The 21824-nt window shown below is 36.0% G+C and overlaps 2 protein-coding genes across 3 annotated transcripts in view; one reads left to right on the top strand and one right to left on the bottom strand.

The window, feature by feature from the left end:
- Positions 1-15877, top strand: part of LOC139117342 (uncharacterized) — a 136659-nt gene extending 120782 nt beyond the window's left edge. Inside the window, exons 8-11 of the mRNA XM_070680362.1 lie at positions 8359-8812; positions 9461-9491; positions 10487-10510; positions 14799-15877. Of these exons, the coding sequence (XP_070536463.1) occupies positions 8359-8812; positions 9461-9491; positions 10487-10510; positions 14799-15079 (790 nt within the window). The 3' untranslated portion in view covers positions 15080-15877. The remainder of the gene's footprint in view (positions 1-8358; positions 8813-9460; positions 9492-10486; positions 10511-14798) is intronic.
- Positions 1-21824, bottom strand: part of LOC139117343 (alkylglycerol monooxygenase-like) — a 307539-nt gene that overhangs the window by 265149 nt on the left and 20566 nt on the right. The gene's annotated exons all lie outside the window — the stretch shown is intronic.

Genomic DNA, 21824 nt, shown 5'->3' with positions numbered 1-21824 from the left:
ATTTTTGGTATATAGGGATAACTATAGGATAGAAATTTTTTGACAAAATGTCATGTGACCTCGATGACCTTTTACCTAAAATATACGTTTATGTCAATAAATAAGTAACCACAAGTGCTATGTCCTTTATATTTAGTAGGATGGGAGACCTTATGACAACACACGCTTTACCTCATTAATTATGCACATATCTAATTCTGGGCAAGCGAATAGAGCTAGAGGTCTGATTTTTGGCATATAGGGATTAATTAGCAATACAATTTTTTTTTCAAAATGTCACGTGACCTCGATGACCTTTGACCTTGATTATACATATATATGCATAACTCAGTAACCACAAGTTCTATACCCTCCAATTTTGATAGGATATTAGGCCTTAAGATGTCACATCTTGTACCTCATTTATCATGCGCATATGTCTCTCATGGCTGGGGAATACAGCTAGAGGTCTAATTTTTTTTCCTGATTGAGAACCATAACTTAGACATGCCTCATGTGTTTAAAATTGGGAACAACGACATAGATCTATGTGCCCATAGATCTCAACATATACACTCCAGTGATACTTTTTAATGACCACATTTCCCTGCCCCATCAAGACTAATACTCCTATTACAAGTGGGGACTATGTCATTGTCAATGACTTGTTGCTCGTGCGTAGAGCAGGAAGTTGATCATACCTAAATGTCAGAGGTCAGAGCTAGCTCCGATCACGCGGATGGCGCTAAGTTTTCTGCCTGACTGTCTACACCGTGTGTTAACTCCTTCGGATAAGCTTCTGCTGTATACGGTAAACTTGCCGAATCAGGTCCACAGTTACAATAGATCAGCAATCAACGGTAAATATAACTCTTTACAGTGATCCCATGATAAATTTGTGGACCAGCGCTTCATTTTTAACTTTCCTGGGAGCACGATGCAAAGCCTGCGTGGCAGGGCTGTGTGTGTTACCGGCGTTGAGGCCACATAACGCCAGTACCCTGCGATGCAGAGCCCGCTGCCCAGACTTAGACTTCGCCACTGTACGATGGATTTGAATATAGCTGAATGAAATCATGGATATTCTGACAGTGAACATGGCGGAACCCTGAGAGGACCACTGAAAGTATTGCATAAAATCTACCGGAAATCCGAACTTTCCACCCTCGCTGGTAGCCATGACGTTAGGGACTGGTCAGTTTCTTTGGCGGGGGGGGTGGATTCATGGGGGGGTGTCACCCTGTTTTTTGGACTTTGGTGGTAGGGGTTCACCATGTTTTTGAAATGCCCAATAGGGGGGATCAGTGTTTTTTTTAATTTCGACATGGCTCATACTTGCGAAAAATGCATTGTGCCAGCCACAAATTTCATCATTCAGTTGCTTTTTTCGGCGTGCCCTTCGGGCGCATAACTTTAACAATAATAAGACATTTTTCGGAGCCCCGCCCTAGTGCAAAACTTTAATATATCAGACATATGTATAGGATAAAGCCCGAGTACGAGGGCTCTTCTGGTATATAAGTCCAACCCAACGATAAAATGTCGAGGCCGCAGGCCGAGACATTTTATCGTAGGGTTGGACTTTATATACCAGAAGAGCCCGAGTACGAGGGTTTTATCCGACTTAAAAACTATCGCCCCTAACTGATATATTTTCGTTTTCAATGTGTTTACGTCAACCGTCCCCTTTGTCAATGTAACATGTTTTGGATATGAATTAAAACTTTTATTTGTGAAATAGCCTTCCAATGTAATGGAACATCCTATAAATGCCCTAGGGCATATTATATAAATGCCCTAGGGCACAGCAGATTTTGTGATGCAGCTGGTTTCCGCTGTGTTACCAAATTTGAATATTAAAATGTACCAGATGTCTACAGAATATGACATGTTCACTTTTGATTGGACAGTACTTTACTACGGCGCTGTCATTCGTTTCTGGAATTTGGTGACCAAGGCTTTATGAGTAAATAAAACACCCTGAATTGAGCACTCTGATTGGTCAATCAACAGTAGGTAGTTTTTAAATATATATCTGACATACTTGTATGTTTAAAATTTTTCTGCACGCCCTCTGGGCGCATTTCTTTAAAATATCAAACAATATTTTTCAGCATGCCCTTCAGCCTTTCATATATCAGATATGTATATATATTAGAGATATCTTGATGTTTAATATTTTTCGGCGCGCCCTTCGGGCGCAGTAAATTAATATATCAGATATATTATGTCAGATATATCTTGATGTCTGTAAATTGAAAGTCTGTTTTGCAAAGTGTACTGATCGTTATGAAATCTGCAGTTTATATGAAAAGCATGACAAGTTCCTGATATTTTTCGTTTCCTCTATAAGAATTCAGTATTAGCAAGCAACATGCACTTATTTCACAATCACAATTTTCTTATAACAGTTCTGGACATCTGCTTTAGTATAAAAAGAGTGCAGTACATTCACAGCTCATTCAAAATACTGTATTCAAACTTTAGAATTGACACTTTTAAGTTCCTATTGTACAACTGACATGACAACAATTTCATTAAAACACAGAATGACTGAATGTTTAATAATAATAATTTATTGTTTAAAGACCACTACACACCTTGTCTCAGTGGTCTGTACATTACAGAAAATATATTTAAATATAATTATATATATATATATATATATATATATATATATTATATATATATAATATATATATATATATATATATATATATATATATATATATATACACATACACTGAATTATCCACCTTTTGTTTTTACCATTGTCGCGTGCAGGGGGGGGTCATCCTGTTTCGAAAGCTGGAATAGCGGGGGTCAGCCTGTTTTTGAAAATTGGAATGGGGGGTCAGCCACTTTTTGCGTCGGCAAAAATAATCCACCAGCCCCCCCCCCCCCCCCCCCCCGGGCCAAAGAACTGACCAGTCCCTTAACTGAAAGTCCAACTATTTCTGCTTTCAAGCTTGACCCGAATATGTCTCTCCATCGCCTTTACACACCCTGAGAAAAATCCATTTTCGTGTTGAACGGGTCGCTTATGCAAATGTGAATCTGCGCATGCGCAGTGCTCCAAAAGACATCTCTAAATTAAGAGAGAACACTATATTAATTGTGTGATCGAGGTACAGTAACGGGTAAGCCTAATTCACGTGCCACGTGCCGCGTGCCACGCACCGCGTGCCAGGGACTCGTGAGAAATTATAGGGAGGGAGGGAGGGAGGGCCTAATTAAAAAGAGTATACGGAATCTAGGAATTGCGTTAGTTTATACATGCCCAGAGTATATTCAGGCAACACCACAATACCCATCTCAACACTACCTTTGTTACGCCAAACTTACAAAAGTCGGGGATTGAAATTAATTAGATGGAATAAAGTCTTTAGAGACTGAATGTAACCGGACTGCATGCTGGTTTCTTCTCAATCACATGCAATATTTGGTGCCTTGGATCATAGACCCTAGAGTTTGAAGGTCTCGGATTACGGTTGTTGCTAAAAGTCAAGGATCTCGCCATTTTATCCTTAACAAAATTTGATGTTTAAAGTTTCACTTAAAATTTGAAATTCCAGTACAATATCATGTGCTAAAATAAGAAAAATTTAATTTTGTAAATATGAGTTGCCTCTCCCTCAAAAAAATTGTTTTGGAATGGAGAAATAAAAGCCGCAAGCACAGCCTATGCGGCGTCATGAGGAACATCAGATATGCACCCACTTTTCCTACATTTATTTAATCTTCATGCATCGTAATATGTTTTAAAGCCATGGATTTTCTGTCACAAGCACTAATCTTACCAGCCATGCTAAAATTTAGAACACAAAATAGTCTACTCGAGACAAAAATAGAGTAGAAATATTTCCGGCCTCACAAACCAGAGATACTGAAAATCGTATTCCATAACGTGCCATATTTCATAGCGTGCAATGGACTGAAAGGGAAGAGAGCAGCATTCATTAAAATTATTGTACTTACCTTGGTAAGGTCTAAGCTTGAATATGCTTCTGTTATTTGGAACAGTATTAGTAAACACCAGTCTGATAGAATTGAAAGAGTACAGCATAAATTTTTAACATTTCTTCATAAAAGAATTACTGTTTTTACAGTGATGACATTGATTCGTTGTGCAATATTTACAATTTACAGTCATTAAAATCAAGGAGGACTATTTTTGATTATATATTTTTATACAAATGCATAAATGCAAAGTTTAATGTTAATGCTTTAGCTTCATTTTTTAGTCTTCATGTACCAAGGTTTTCAACTCGGCGTACTACTTTGTTTCATGTGCCATTTGGTAGAGTTAATTGTGTTCGTGACTCTCTTTTTAGTAGAATTCCGAGACAATTTAATTTGCTTTTAAACGAATACAATGACATTGATCCTTTTTCTGTAAATTTAAATGGTTTAAAAATGTTTTAAAACATTGTTTTCTCAGTATTTGTTAAAGTTTGTTCGTCTTGTCTTCATGCTTTAACTCTGTATCTGTATTTTTACTAACAGTCTTCCATAAATGGCCTCGGCTTTGGAAGTCATTATTAATAAAATAAAATAAAAAAAATAATAAAGAAGACCGCTTGGGGTTGTTATCAACATTCCCCTGTAATTACCGTGATAACTGACGTCAACGATACGCACTTTATCTTTGTTAACTTAATCCAGTTTGAATTGCAACAACAGTATTTCCCGAGATCTGATATGCGGCATGACTGGAGTGGGGGAAAATTCACTTTCTTCTATGGGAATGTCCATATGACATTTCTAATTTTAGTGGCTTATTATTGCAACACGTGCTGATTTCGCCCTATGCGTTGGAACGCCACTGCACTGAAAATCGGCTGAGGCAGAGTCCTGATCCTGCACAATGCATCGAATCGACAGGCTTTTATCACCGTTATGCGATGGTGGGCCCTTCAGTCACATGTACGTTTGTGGAGGGACCGTTGTTCCAGCCTGAAATTCGTTGAACAAGAAAGGAAATCTCTGGTTAGCGTCACAGTGGCTAACTAGAAATGCATTTGTTTACGCATGGAGGTATAAAGAGAGTCGTCTTTTGCCATGATTAGGACACCAAGACTGGCCAAGACTGTATCGTGTTTCGAAAATCAATGTTGACCTGGCCTGACACGAGTATGCGAAATACAGCGTTTTGTTAACATTTTGATTGACAAGTTGGCAGGATGGTGGACTTGCCCACAAAATAAACCTGTTTGCAACGTTTTGATTGATACCTGTCAATAGGCTTACGCCCATACCAGTCACAGTTCGATAGACACCATAGGACCTAGATATTTGCAATATAGCAACCTTAACATATGGTCTACAAAATCAATGTACAGATTTTTTATTGATCAATTTTTAGCTACTATAGACTATAGTCTATAGAAGCTATTGGGATGGGTATCCGTCCGGCGTCCGTCGTCAGTCTGTATGTATGTATGTATGTATGTATGTATGTATGTATGTATGTATGTATGTATGTATGTATGTCCGTTTGTGAGGCGTCCGTCCACTCAAATATCTTGAGAACCGCAGTACTTACTGATTTGATATTTGTTGTGTAGATGAAAAATATGATTTTGAGAAACTATTTTTTTTAATTTTTTGATATTGTTGAAAATAGGCAAATTAATGCCAAAAAAGGTGTTTTTGGTAAAAAATCTCTTCTTCATAACCGCTGGTCAGACAGCTTTGTTATTTGGTATACAGGTCCCTAGGGATAACCCAACTTAGATTTGTTCAAACTGTGATGAAATATGCAAATGTGTATTTTTAAGGAATTTTTTTGTCATTTTTGGTCAAAATTTGACTTACATTGTATGTAATTGTTGTACTGTATAAACCCTATCAATTCACCAAGAAAAAAATAATTAATATGATTTTAAATAATTGAATTAATTAGGAAATCATCAAAGCCAAAATAATTTTAGTATGGAATTATCAGAAAGTTCAACTTTTTTTGACAGTTCATAGTGAAATGCTTACCATCTTGGAGGATTAAAACATGTAAAGGCAACTTTCCTGAATCCCAACTTTGATATATTCTGAACCACCATTTATGTTATCTAAAAGAAATTGCTCATTATAGTTTGTCATGATAGGGTGGTCAAATAAATAGAGATAGAGAAAGTTCTAATTTCCATTTATGGTTGACTTGGTAAGGATAAAATAAGATTACTTTTTGAGGAAAAAAATAGAGTGGTCAATTAAAAGAGTGGTCAAAGTGATAGGGTTTTTATGGTAAAGCTGGGCCGTAAGATTCCTCATGTGCTATTTATAGCAATTATGCAATCTGTGTAAACAGTGCAATGAAAGTGTAACATGATTCCTTATAATGCTTTTGATGACCTTGTACTTCTTAAGTTTCAAACATTTGTCTCTTCAGTGTGCTTTCTCTGAGTACGCACAGTCTCAACTTATTCAACAGAACTTACTTACAATGTTAATTTGAAAGTTAAAATGTGCTTGGTTAATAGGATAAAAATACTGATATTAAAAGATAACCGCTCAAGATTCTTTATAACCTGACAGATGTGCTGCTTTTTTATGACGTAAATCTTGATTTAAGCAAGTCTTGTTTACTTTAATTAGAATGTAATTAACTCTCGTTTATTTGCTATTATTGACTAATATAGTCTGATGAAATTAGCAAATCTGTATTTTTACAGAATTTTTTCCATTTTTGGTCAGGCCATCCTGAAATGAGCAATCAAAGATATCCACCTTCTTCATCAATACATGTGTCACAAAGGTTATTCTCTACATAACACAGCAGAGCTCTGTCAACTGTTGAGTCGCTTGTTTTTTTTTCAAAACCGCTGGTCAGGCAGCTTAATATTGGTTTACATGTCCCTAGGATGACCTTAGTGAGATAATTTCATACAGACAGGAAATACTTAATTTTGTATCCATGTCTATAGTAGCTTCAGGGACTTTGGCCCTATGTTTAATGTTACAAATTTACGTGCAGTGTGATTTTGAAAAATACTGGCCCTCCTCCCTATAAATTTCTCTCGAGTCCCTTTCTGCATACTCACAGAATTCGCTGGTCATTCGCTGGTCCCAGTTCATGCATTTAGAAGGCGGCGTTGGAGCCCGAATGTTGATTTATTCATGAAAATGAATCAATGAATTAAATTGGAGTGAAAATGCACCTACTTCGAATTCTGGCTCACGGCAAGCGGCGCGTGGCACGCGGCATGTGAATTAGGCTTACCCTACAGTAATGTGCCCTTTCTGGACAGGCCACGGCTAATCAGTGTTTTTAAGATTCGGGTGTTTGCTAATATCCACTTAGGAAGGGAAACTTGGTCAAGTTTCGGTCGACGCTTGTTGGTCCGCGTTATTGGCTTCATGTCCCCTTCTGGCTGAGCTACTAGCTCTGTCTCGTCGGTAGAGTCCAGCGACGCAGTCTTTGTTGTTATATAGTCCAGAATCAGTAATGGTTTACGCTCATCCTTCGCTGGATTTTGGGACGTGGTGCGCTGGTCTGATACAATGTCTTTTAGCGTATCGTCGCTAAATGCTTCGAGGAGTCAGCTCTTAATCTTTGGCAAGGGACTTTGTAGTCACCCCTGATGTTTCTATCCCGTGTGCAGGTTGGTCTTGAGGTGCCTGTTGTTTTGCCGGTTTTGTGTCTTAGTTGTTCCTGCCCAGGGGAGCAGTCCGCATTGGCTGATAGGCAGGTTAAGTCCGATGATGTCTTGATTATTGAGATACTTCAGGACATTGATTGATGGGATGCCTGGTGTAGTTAGCATGTTGTGGTTATCCTCCGTTAGGCCTGCAGTCTCGCACCATTCGCGGAAACTTTGTGCTTTAACTGCCATTGTTGCTATTCGTTGGTAGGAACAATAGCTTTGCGGATGAAGGCTATCCATGTGTGAGTGCTCTAAGGTCAAAGCCAATTATGATTAACTATTTGGTGGCCTCGTCCCGGGACCATCCCACTCACAGCCTCGAACCCGGTCCATTTAAACTACAATAAAACAAATATTATTGTTCACTATAGAAATAAGGTAGATTGTATGGAATCGAAATTTTTACTTGAAATATAGTTATAAGGAATTGCAGGTTATTAAGAAAGTTGAAGTTGAAATATTTACTTGAAGTAGCACAGTCAAGAATAACAAATTTTAATAAAACAAAATAAACAGTTGCACAAAGAACCTAACCCTCCCCCATTGACCATCCCCCCATTGTGACTGTTATAATGCCAGTATTACCGCATTTTGTTAATGTTATGATGTTGATATTGTTGCGTTTTATAGATTTTATAGATTTTAAATTTTTAAAACTCATCCTTGCACATGTTGTAAAAATCATTAACATACTTGTCTACAATTTTTGAAAATTGTGGTGTCTATTTGTTTGCAGATATGCTGTTGGAAGATACATTAAAGGCATTATGCCTAGCATGCACAACATGCTCACCAAAATCACAAAATTCAAGAAATCTCAGCTGCAAAGGGTGCAGATACTGCTCTTGCAAGACAAAAACTTAAATACACGTATGGAGTGTCATGTGATAGAAGATATAGGACGTTCAATCGAAGACCTCGTAAAATCTGCCAGATTTGCAGCGTTCAAAAATCATAGATACAAGTCAAATATTCTACTGGCTTCTGCTGATGTCATAAGAAATTATGTAACTGGTGACTTTAATCTAGTCACTAATATCAATGAGTGTGTATACTACCCATACTGTGAAAATCATTGGGAAGCTCTTGTTGAGCCAAAGGATGGGTGTCAGCATACTACGATGAAGGGGCTGATGACATTTCATAAGGATAACAAGGACCTTGCTGAGTTTATATTCAGTACACAATCTGTAAGTATTAAGGTTAAATCTATCAACTTTTTATGAGGTACTCAAACAACCTTAATGCTGCCCATCCAGGCAACTACCCAATAAGGGCCAATCTCAATTGTTAAAACTTTGTAATGTTTGGAATTTGCCTTTGATTCAAGCATATATTGTCTCTGGATAACATAACTGACCATCTGAAGATTTTTGAGTCGTCATGTTAGGTGCATGCTATCTCTGTTTCAGTAAATGTACCCATTATTAGCATTTGGCGTTTTCTTGAACTTAACTGTTCTAATTCTTTCCAGTTTTTTATAGTGTCTTTTTAAAGTATGTTGACAGTAAAAGAGTTTCATGACTTGATATTTACTTGACCATGTGATAAATATACCGGTTCAACTACTGGTATTTGTTCAGCTAATATAAAATGTACACTGGCTACTTTTGGCAGGAAAATATTGTAATTAGTCTGCATCATTTTGTTTGCATTTTACTATCATGGAGATGGACTATCATGTTATAAATGAATTGATCGGCAATCAACATGATCAATGTTGTATCAGTATGCGAGTCCTACTGTCTTCTTCATGCCAAACTCACTTTATTCTTTCAAAATGTCAATACCACAACAAGGACACAACATAATAACACTCTTTCTGTTTTCCTTATAAGGAGAGAAAAACACCAGAGGATATTGCATCTAGTAAGTTATAAAAAAGTACAATTCATTGTTTCATGTAATTATCAGTATAGTGTAAAACTACACATATGTAAAGTTTAAACAAAGCACCCATTGCTACAATTTTCATATAACACAGTTACACTACTTAACACAGTTACAAGGTGAGAAAAGAAAATTACTCACCAAACTTCGCATTAGCAATCATGATCTAGCAATTCAAGAAGGGAGACACACTGTTCCAAAAACCCAATTACTGAAAGATACTGCAATCAGTGTAACACCAACAGTATTGAAGATGAAACACACTTTTTATTAGTCTGTCAGAAATACAAAGTCCAAAGAAAGAACTTTTTCAGCAAAATCAATTTCCCAAACGACAATACTGAAAATCAGCTTATTTCTCTACTAACAAAACAAGAGTTATCTTTTAATGAACAACTTGCAGATTATATTTTTACTTTATATAAACAAAGAAATACCTAGTTATATTTATTATTAGCTTCTATTATTATACTGTAATACTTTATCTTTATTGAAGAAAATTTGAACTTATTTTTGTATCACACTTTTATTGCCACAAATGTGATGTAAATCCTATATTTACAAGCAAGCAATAAAAATATTATTATTATTATAACATAATTATAATGCAAGAAGAGGTACCCATACAGGTGCAAATTGGACGTAAATTATTTATTCCTTGCACGATCTTCGGGTTCTGTCTTTCTTTAATGCTGTCCTTTAGAACCAAAACAAGCTGTGAAAAGCTTTGCTAGTAAGCTCACACGCTCTTCGCAGTCAGACTGTAATCTGCTTCCCTCTATGCTAGTTTATATTGGCATTAGTGCCCTGATTTTGAAATGAAATTTTCTGATGAAAAGCAGGTTTATATTTCGAAGTGTTTCTCCTTTTCAACATACTCGTAAAAACAGCAGAAACTACAGCCTTTCTGCGAAATATTTCTAAAATGTAATGTTCCCGAACCAGTTCTCAACCTTATTATTCTTTATCTACAGCTACACAAAACAGAGTGAGATATGGTAAGTAAAACTTTCATCTTTGGCATTGTAGTGGCATTATTGTCCCAATTACCATTGAGACTTTTAAGTGCCATTCTGCTGTGAATACAGTGTTTGAATTACACTCAACAATTCAGCTGACGTAGAAAATTTCTACAATATCTCACTAGCAATGTATAAAGACTAATTCAGATGTAACGAGAAAGCATTTGCAAGCAAAAGTAAAGTTCCAGAGACCAGAGCAGAGGAAGAAACAAGAGAATGTGTGACAAAGATAGGTGCAGAATGAAAGAGTGCTTTGGATTTTAATATTCAAGCACGTACCTATAGTTAGAGCTGCTAGCAGTAAACACCATAATACAACTAAAAGCAAGGCACTTCCATTGCTGCGGATCCGTAGCCCTGCCACTCCCTTTGCTGGTTGTGTTGGGGAACACAACCAGCAAAGGGAGTGGTAGGGCTACGGATCCGCAGCAAGGCAGTCCACAGATTACAAATGCCTACATGTACGGTAAAAACGCAACAGATACATACGGGGGCGACAACGCACGGAAATGTATATCAGACGACATTCTCGCGAGCCAGAGCAATAATTTTTGCTCCGCTGACCGGATCTGTTCAAGTATGCTGCCCAGCTCTGCATGGCAGGGCTGTGTGTTACCGGCGTTAAACGGCCTCGCAGACTGATATAGGAAAAACCGCTGGTGGCTCCTCAGAAATACGGCGGGCAGTTTCTCCGCCAAAACAGCCGATTTTGAATCCAAATTTTGCATTGATCTTCGTTTTCGAGCACACCCACCTCGCCTAGGTACACGATGTGCCCAGCCGCGCTTGTAAACTTACGGAAAGCCTCCTTTTCTGTCTCTATGCGAGCGAAGCGATCGATCCGCCGCCATTGTTGTCTCATGAGCATTCGGGCGAAACAGTATAGCCACGTACGGCGAGTATTTAGAGAAAAATAAAATCAAAAAGCAACAAAAAACAAAGCGAAAGAAAGCTAGAATTATTAATAGCTGAACGCAATATGATAGTCGAGCAATGCAGAATAAAAAATAAATAAATAAACACACAAGAAATGCCCGTAAAACCCGTCCGAGCTGAGCGATGACGTCATAAGCGTGTCGCAATGCATTCTGGGTAATTAAGGTAAAATTTGTGTATAGCATGTTCTATGATAGTAATACGGAAATAGAGAAAGAAAGAAAGAAAAGGAAAGTGAGCAAAAACTAACAGTTCCAGAGCTGGTCTCTGGAACTAATAAAAGGTTTCAACATGCATAACATTGTGACAAACCTGTTTTGTATTTAATAAATGACAAAATTAATGTTCGAATTAATTTCAAATTCAGTCTATGTCATTTCTTCATCATATGTCATTCTGTGCCATATCTCTCTTTCACTTACTTAAATTGAAAAAGATATATGATTTTGTATAGCAGAGTTCAGAAAATCATTGTTATTTGACCTCTAAATTTCCATCATATTTAATCATATTTCAAAGGAATGCCCGTTTTATGAATACATTGCTGAAAGACAATATGTTTAAGATATCCAACGTGCTTATGACACATAAACGCTTTTTTTTATTTTTTTACAGGGCTCATTTCAATATTCTACTATTCTTGACATTATTAACCATACGATATAATTATATGTTCCATCTCCTTGATATTTGGGCATTGAAGTTGAAATTATTTTTATTCCATTTTACCCGGTGTTGCAATTTTTTGGCAAGTGATTGTGTAAGGTTAAAGTTCAAGTAACATGACATACTGACCTACTATTATTCCAGATGATATTTAATGTGACAAATCCTGCAAAGTTATAAGGCATCATGACGGAAAATATTCTTCTTGTCCTTTCATGGCTCATCTGGGGATGGGACTGATATCAAGTTTTTAGTCCCCGCGGACGAAGTCCGGCGGGGACTTATAGATTGGGTCCCGTCCGTGTGTCCGTCCGTCCGTCCGTCCGTCATCAACAGTTTCTCAGACACTGCTAAACTGATTTTGTTCAAACTTGGCACAAAGGCATAGGACTATGACCTACAGATGCACATCGATTTATTTTGTGATACGATCCAATATGGGCGCGAGGCGGCCATTTTATTGCGATTTTTCATGTCTTTGGACCATAACTCAGACATCCTTGAGCACATTCTGCTCAAACTTGGCACAAAGGCATAACACTATGGCTTACATATCCATGTCAAATTATTTCGCGATATGTTTCAATATGGGCGCGTGGCGGCCATTTTGTTGCGATTTTTCATGTCTTTGGACCATAACTCAGACATCCTTGAGCACATTCTGCTCAAACTTGGCACAAAGGCATAACACTATGGCTTACATATCCATGTCAAATTATTTCGCGATATGTTTCAATATGGGCGCGTGGCGGCCATTTTGTTGCGATTTTTCATGTCTTTGGACCATAACTCAGACATCCTTGAGCACATTCTGCTCAAACTTAGCACAAAGGCATAACACTATGGCTTACATATCCATGTCAAATTATTTCGCGATGTGTTTTAATATGGGCGCGTGGCGGCCATTTTGTTGCGATTTTTCATGTCTTTGGACCATAACTCAGACATCCTTGAACAAATTCTGTTCAAATTTGCCACAAAGGTATAACACTATGGCATACATATGCATGTCAAATTATTTTGTGATACAATCCAATATGACCACGAGGCGGCCATTTTGTTTGCGATTTTTCGTGTCTTTGAACCATAACTCAAAGGTCCTTGAACCGATTCTGTTCAAATTTGGCACAAAAGCAAAACATTATGCCCTTCATATGAACACCAATTTATTTCGTGATATGATCCAATATGTCTGACAGGCGGCCATTTTTTTTGCGATTTTTTCATGTCTTCGAACCATAACTCAAACATCCTTGAACCGATTTGGTTCAAACTTGGCACAAAGGCAAAGCACTATGGCATACATATGCATGTATCAATTAAGCTTGCGATAGGATCCAATATGGCTGCAGAACTGCCATTTTGTTGGAATTTTGCATGACTTTGAATCGTAATTCAAAGGTCATTACACCCATTTTGTCCAAACTTGGCACAAAGATCAAGCACTATGGCATACATATACATGTCAATTTACTTTGTGACATGTTCCAATATGGCTGCCAGATTGTCATTTTTTTCCAATATCGCTGTCAGATGGTCATTTTTGGATTTTTTCATGTCTTTGAGGCTTAATCATATGCAAATATTCTTTTAACCAATGTTGTTGAGACTTGGTACAAAGATAAAGTACTATGGCATAGATATGAATGTCTACTAATTTTGTGCTATGATCCATATGGTCAATAGACTGCCATTTGATTTAAATTTTGGTGTGGCTTTTTTATGTCTTTGAAATATAAACATAGGTCACTGTTCCTCGATGGACTGATTTTGTTCAAACGTGATACGAAGATAAAATACTATGGCTGCATTCTTGTGCACATTAATTTGTTTCATTATATGATCCGAAATGGCTGATTACAACAACATACCCGATCCCATACCATTTCGAAAATTCCACCAAACCATGTGTATAGTATGTGCCATCATGACACTGGAGGCAGTAAGGGCATCGTTATGTGTGATGTAATCAAAAGTTCCTTGAGTGGTCATTACCGGCAGAGATGAGTCATTTATTGAACGTTCCTTAGATTACTTTATTATGCAAGTCACAGGTCAGATGCACCCGTTGCATCAATGTCATTCCACAGCTACCTAGACCACAGCTACCTAGACAACAAAGATTATAACAAAATGGACAAGCGGGGACTGTGTCATCAACGATGACTTGTTGTATGTTTAGACACTGTTGTCCATATGTATGTTTTTAAAGGATTGTGTGAAAATAAACAGTGTCCAGACCCTATGGACAGGAAAATATGTTCATTGTCTTTACATGCTTGAAAATGCTGATCAAGAAACCATTTATGTATTATAGAGTTCAAATTAAATTTCTTTCGTATATTTACAGAACATTTGGTTGAGGCAAACATCTAGAGATATCACGCAAAGTTGTTTTGACCTACCTAGCCTTGTTTTTTTGTTAAAGTAACAAGTGAGCAAAATTTAGTTAAAACATATCGCAGTCTTGTTGAAATCTGTATATATCTAAACATATATATCCGTCTCAGTTATTAGGGTTTATAGACTCTGAATCTTTGTTATAACCCATAGTATTGTTTTTTTAGTAACATGTTTTTATTGTTCGAAAAGAATATGGTAATATTTCAAACTGATCATTCATGTTATGCTCTTGAAACTTTTCTTCTTGTTCGTTTAATAGATTACTCAAGCATTTCAAATTTGAGATGTCTATTTCTCGACATGGGGAAGAAGCTGGACAGAAATCAAGAGCGTGACTTGAGATTCCTGCTCAGAGACGAAGAGATACCTAGGGGTGAATTGCAAAACCTCGAAAATGCAGCAGAAATATTTGAGAATTTAAAGGAGAAAAAAGGCACTGAAGATACTTTAAAACTTCTGAAAGAAGTATTCACTGAACTTAAAAACAACACACTAGTCACAATGGTTGAAGATTATCAACAACAAACACAGTGCGTGTAATTAAAGATACAAAAATTGAGGTGCTGACAAGCGAGCAAAATATCGTATAGAATTAGAAATCCTGCAAATTGCCAAACGGCTCAGTCACAATCAGGGTGCTCTAGAGTGTTTCACTTTTGTCAAAATTTCATCTTGTAGACACATATCTAAATTTACTAAATTCACAAAGCTTAAGGTTTGGTACATATTTGCTTGAAAAGTTGTGAACCAAACTTTCTCAGTATTTCCATGGCAACCAGTTCTTTATTGTGTTGACACACCGTCACGGACACTACAAAATATTATGAGTTGATGGAGAAATAACATAGTAGACTACACAACATTTGTATAAATATTCTTTTTAAAAGTTTAACCAGAAAATATATACATCTGTTGCAGAAAATAAGCCGAATGTATCAGGATTTTACCCAGCTTTGCATGATTTCCTGCCAAATGATTTGTTACGAAAAAAAAAGAATTTTTCATTTTTTTCTCTCCGTGAGCTTATGATTCCTCTAGTTTACAGATTTGCCCTCTAGTACATTTAAATTATTTTTTACTGCAATTGTTGAAGTCTTTAGAAAATATTAATAGTATTTGCAGCAAAATTTTGCTCATTTTTTGTTAGTTTTCTAGTCATTTTCGTAGTATGGTAAAAGCGTCACGGACACTACACATTCAGGAATATGTGTGTGAAACAAACTATGTTTTATTATAACCAGTAAACCTGTAAAAACATTAAAATTATGACAAGAATTGATTACAAACAAATCAAAAACATATTATTAAGGAAGTTTGACATAAAGAATATTTGTAGTGCTGTTTTTTCAATAACCAGAAATTTTATCAGAAATACAACACTGAATGCGAAAATTCTTGAGATAACTGGTATGTAGAAAATGCTATGCAATGCAAAACTGTCCTAGTAACACTATAAAGTGAACAATAAATGATTTACTGAATATTTGATTTCCAACATATTATTGTGATTTCAGTAGCGTCACGGACGCTACACATTTGAATACTTAAAGGACAACTTCTTTATCAGTTTTAACAGACAATATTAAACACAAAGTCTCTATATCAAAAGCTAATTAAAGTCATGAAGAGTATAATATAATACTCTCTTGCCACTCATAGTGATATTTGTAGGTGACTGGAGTATTCAAGTATTTCGTCAGCATCTATTGTGTGTAAGGGGGAAGAGGTTGCAAATCTGACTATTTACGGTGGTACTGCAGTAGTGTGGGCTCCATTATGGATCTTTGTCAATAGTGATGTATATAAGGGGACGATTTATGTCCCGTGATGTTATTTTTCTGTTTTATCCCCTTGTTTGCATTATAAGGTTGTATTATTTGTGTTTGATAAAATTTCAGTCGTGTGTTGTTTGTTTAGGGAAAGCTATGGCGTGACATAGTCGGATCTGTCATGTGGTGTCTTTTGAACGCTGTGATCCTGAAATCAATGTTTTAAAACCCAAGTGTGTGGTTTCTCCTCAGTCGCAAAGTCCTGTCGGGTCAGTCACAATCAGGGTGCGCTAGATGATTTTCATTTGTTATGGACATATATCTGCTATTCAGACTGATATTATATTGCTTATTTGTGTTCTAATAAATACTAATAGTTGTAACTAACTTGGTCACATAAAGAAATATTGCATATATTGTGCAGGTTTGGTTGTACATCCACAAAAATGCCTTGAAAAACTGTAAAAAGTAGCGTTATACTGTTTCACTTCAAAATGTACTTAATTTCAAAATGTTTTTTGGAACACAGTGTTAAAATTGTGGAATTTTTAGCTTACATATGTTATTGCAGAATACCTAACCTTTCTTTCACAAGTTATTTCGTGTGACTATGTGCATCGGAACAGAAACTGTGGTATTTTTACCAAACTGTAACATCGTTATGTTTTTTGTGTTTTATGACCATAAGTACATCTACCGTTAGTTTATATGTAGAAAAATGGATAAAATATTGTAATATTGAATTTAATTCCAACCTCACATCCATGGCAAGCATTTTATACACCAAAATTTAAATAAAATTGCATATTGTATTGTTTTGTGAATAAATGAAAATGGAGATCGTTGTGGTCAGAATTTCTTGTAGCATCCGTGACACACTCATATCTTAAGGACAACAGGAGTTATAAAAGATCTGATGTCACAGGCCTAAGTGTCAATAGGTGCCTACCTTAAATAAACAAATTATATAATTACTGTCCCTTGCGTTCACTATTAATATACCTAAAATATGGAAATGTAGCATCCGTGACGGTGTAGCGTCCGTGACGGTGTTTACTACATAATCATAATTAATAACTATTTAAAACATTTTAAAGCAGTTAATCCACTGAAACATAAATACTAGTGTGTTTTGTGTGTACATACATGGAGTTGGGTTACAAAATGTCTTCAAGGCATAAAATTGTAAATTTGCACAAAATTGATTTTTTAAAAAGTAATAAAACACTCAAAAAGTTATGTTCAGCCTCAACTGTAACACTTAGATTGGTGTTTTTTTAAGAATGCAGTAATTGTATTGAATATGTTATTAGAATTCTAGTGAAAAGAACAATGAATTCTGTGCTGTATATGCATTTATTATTGTGTATTCCATTTCAATTCATTATGTCACGGATGCTACAATAAAATGCAAACATTGTTTTTCAGATAATAAGCCAATCTAAATGTGAAATAACCACCACATTTTATATAAAGGAAAATGAGGGCAACTCCACACATCGGCTCTACCAAGATTGTTTAGTATTACGCTATGGTGAATAAAAGGATCATTGCTTTTATTTTGTGTGGAATACATTGCGAGACACCGGTGAATCGATAGTGCTTTGACCCTAGTCATGTGATCTGGGTCCCCGGTAAACCGGTTTGTTGATTGAGTGATTTGTCTTAACGGCGTTTCGGAACCAAAAATGGGGTTCCTTCATCAGTCGCTCTCTTGTTTTGTATCCCCTCCGCTTGGTTGTGTGATGAAGTCATCTTCGTCCTCGAAGAGGAGAAGCCAGATTCATTATTGAGAGAGTTAGCCACTATTGACTGACTCTATAGTGAGCGATCCGGTGTGTGGTGTCATATTATAAATAACACGACCCAGCATCGACCGGAGTTTCTGGACGCTTATAAGGATTTTTGTTTTAGGGCATATTTTGAGCGTTGCTAGTGCTCGTTATGTTAACAGTAAATGTTGTACTAATCTGACAACGATTACTTGTTTTAGGCATTTAAATCGATTAACCGAACTTTTGGTTTTGTGTCAATTTTTCATGGACTTTGTAATAGATTTCGGGTCGATATTGGTGCCTGCTTTCCGGTGTTTGAAAAGCATGTTGTGAAAGGCTGTTTCGAGAAATAAATCTTATTTCTCTGTGTTTAGCCATTCCCAGGTTTCATGGTTTCGTAACAATATTTGCTGTAAATGGCCTTTGAAATCGGTTTGGTCTGAGGAGAGTATTGGTTTATTTAATTCATGCCTCCAACTTTGATTACTTATATGGAAGCTCTCTCAGTTTTTGATTTTCTTTGCCAGATGATGTTTTCTGTACTGCTCAGCAATTTTTTCAGTTTGGTTGATTGTAGTACCAATTCGATGACAGATTGCATCTTGGTTTTATACGATAAGTTGTGGCATAAAATGGAGACAAATTCAAAAAAAATTCAGTTTCCCCGTTGTTAAAACCGCTATCGTGAAACCTTTTAACTGTTTGAGCGATATGGGCAAAGTGTGTTTGAATTAACTCACCGGACTTTTCGGTTGTCGTGCCGGATATTGACGGACTGCCTACTCCTTCACATCTTGGTCAAAGTTACCGGTACATAACGAGCTATGATTTTGTAAGAAGGATTTGTTTTAGATGCTTGTTTTATAGACCATGAGGAGTGTCGTCAGCAAACGACTCGAGGGTTGATCTCAGAAGTAAGTTCAGCTGCAGTGATTTTTTACTCCAACTGATTTTTGCAGTAGTTGCTATAGCTTTCTTGTTCAATTAATAAAGAAATTGTCACTGTTTTGACACAATTTTCACAATTTAAATGTTTGATACAGAAAGGTTTTGGAGAAAAGAGAAAGAAAAAACCAGATTGTTAATTGCTTTTTATAATTCAAATTGACCTAACTTTCAAGTTTGATTTTGGTAGTGTCCGTGACAAAATGACATGTCATACTACACAGAAATATTTTAGAAAGAAGTTCATTTTGATTACACTGAATGGTATTAATATTGTTGCTATAGCATGGTTAATTCATGACAATAAAACTTTTAAGTACAGCATACCAGCGGAAGGACATAGAGAAGTTGAAAGTCCTATTAAAAATATGATCAATATTGTTGTATTTCTCACTAAACTTGAGGTTGTGTTTATTCATGGAAAAATTAAGTAAATCATACCAAGTATAGCTTATTTTAATGCCAATATGCATCTTTTATATTGTAATAACATAAGAAAGCATTAACAAATCATTGTTTAAAATTTTATTATGACATTTGTGTTTCATGTACAACATTTCTGTAGCGTCCGTGACACTGCGTCGACCATGTAAAACAATGTGCACTGTGGTAATACTAATGACGTTTGCTTCACCAAATTTTAGGAAGATATGCCCCATACCATAACCTTTCAACATATTATTTAACTGGACAGTTATCATGAACTTGAAATTTTGACCTAAGTGACACACTCTAGCGCACCCTGATTGTGACTGACCCGTGTCTTTCCTAAGTTGTTGTGTCAGATATTTTGATTTTATGTGCTTGTTCTTGTAGTCGTTTTCATGTGTTATTGGCTTTAAAAAATAAAGCCAATATTTCCCTATTTTTATCTTGTGTTGAGATTTTTTGTGAATTTTGTTTTTGACAAGTGTGTCTTTTATGTTTTTGTTTCTTTTGTAGGCTGTTATTGGGAGTTCAGGGAAAAGGGCTTTTAATGTTTCGTCCTTTTCAAGTTCCTCCCAATATTTTGCAAGACTTTCTTTCAAGTCTTTTGTTTTAATGTATGGCCTATATGTTGTTGTGAAGGTTACATTATTTGTTGTTTCCTTCTTTATTTTTCTTGTACTTTTTGTGGAGTTCAATTCCTGTGTTTGATTTCTGTTGTAATTCTAGTTATTTCTTTTTCCGTATATTCTCTGTAAATTAATTTGCTTGTAAAGAAATCAACTATCTCCTTGAAATCGTTTGGGTCATTGGATGTACAGAAGTATCTGAGAATTCCACCTTCAACTAGACCTTTAACATTTGATTTGGGTAACATGATTCTCTGTGCAGGTATTGGAATGTTCCAATTAGTTTTGTGTGGGTTTTAATATCCAAATATTTTTTTTGGTTGTGCCTTGGGCCCTACGTCGAGAAATGTTTTTTTTTTCTAGTGATTTCTTAACTGTAAATTTAAATGTTGGGTGCGTTTTGTTTATTCTATGGCTGAACTCTGCCAGTTGGTTTTGTATTCCAGTAAAAATTATGAAAATGTCATTTCTGAATCTTTTCCAAAAGTGAATCACATTCTGGTATTAAGAGATGATTTCCATTTCCAGTTTATGAAATGCTATCATGGCAATCTCCAGCAATGCATTTCAGCCCATTAAACAGCCACATATTTGGCGGTAGAATTCATTGTTGAATAGCCCAAAGACTTGAAAGAAAGTCTTGCAAAATACTGGCAGGAACTTGAAAAGGACGAAACATTAAAAATCCTTTTCCCAAACCACCCAATAATAACCCACAAAAAGAAACAAGAACATAAAAGACACACTTGTCAAAACAAAGTTCACAAAAAGGGACAAAACGTTAACAATAATCTCAACACAAGATAAAAATATAGAAATATTGATGTTATTTGAAGCCAATAACATGTGAAAACATTAACATCAACAAGTATAACAAAAACAACAAAATATCTGACACAACAACTTAGGAAAGACAAAACTTTGTTACTGAGGAGAAACCACACACTTGGGTTTCCAAACAGATTTCAGGATCACAGCATTCAATAGACACCACATGATAGATCTGACTATATCTCACCATAGCTTTCCCTTAACAACCAACACACATTGAAATGTCATCAGACACTTATAATACAGCCTTATAATGCAAACAAAGGCTTAAAACAGAAAAATAATTCTAAGAGACATAAACCCTCCCCTTATATGCATCACTATTTACAGAGATCTGTACTGGGGCTAACACTACTGCAGCATCATCATAAATAGTCAGATTTGCAACCACTTTCCCCCCTTATAAAATTCAAAAACACATTTTCTTTTGTTTTTAAGACATCTTTCACTGGTTTAATATATTTCATTTGATGTCTTACTCAAAAACTAAGTTACTATCATATAAAAATGTAACTTCAGCTGGTAAACAATAGAATTACCAGCTTAAATCACTGTAACAAGTAATGTATGGATTTTGTGTCACGGACACTACGGCTGTCACGGACACTACATTTGGCCCCTTTTTGATATACTGAAACAATACAAGTGGTAAATGGATTATATTTTTATAACACATAAGGAAGGCAAACAGGGCCACTTTGGCTAATGACATCAGATCTCTACTATCTGAATATGGCTGAAAGTTATAAGGTGTCACGGGGACAAAAAATGTGGGCAATTTTCGTGATTTGTCATTCACAATCAATACGTTGACCCTATAAACATTTAGTACCAACTAATCACAGTTGGTCTTCCAATCAAATAAATGTTTTAGGAAACATTCTAGGGTAATGTTTTCCAAGTGATAATA

Source organism: Ptychodera flava, chromosome 18, assembly GCF_041260155.1.
Source record: "Ptychodera flava strain L36383 chromosome 18, AS_Pfla_20210202, whole genome shotgun sequence".
Taxonomy (NCBI): Eukaryota; Metazoa; Hemichordata; class Enteropneusta; family Ptychoderidae; genus Ptychodera; species Ptychodera flava.
This window is presented reverse-complemented; position numbering and strand designations above follow the sequence as displayed.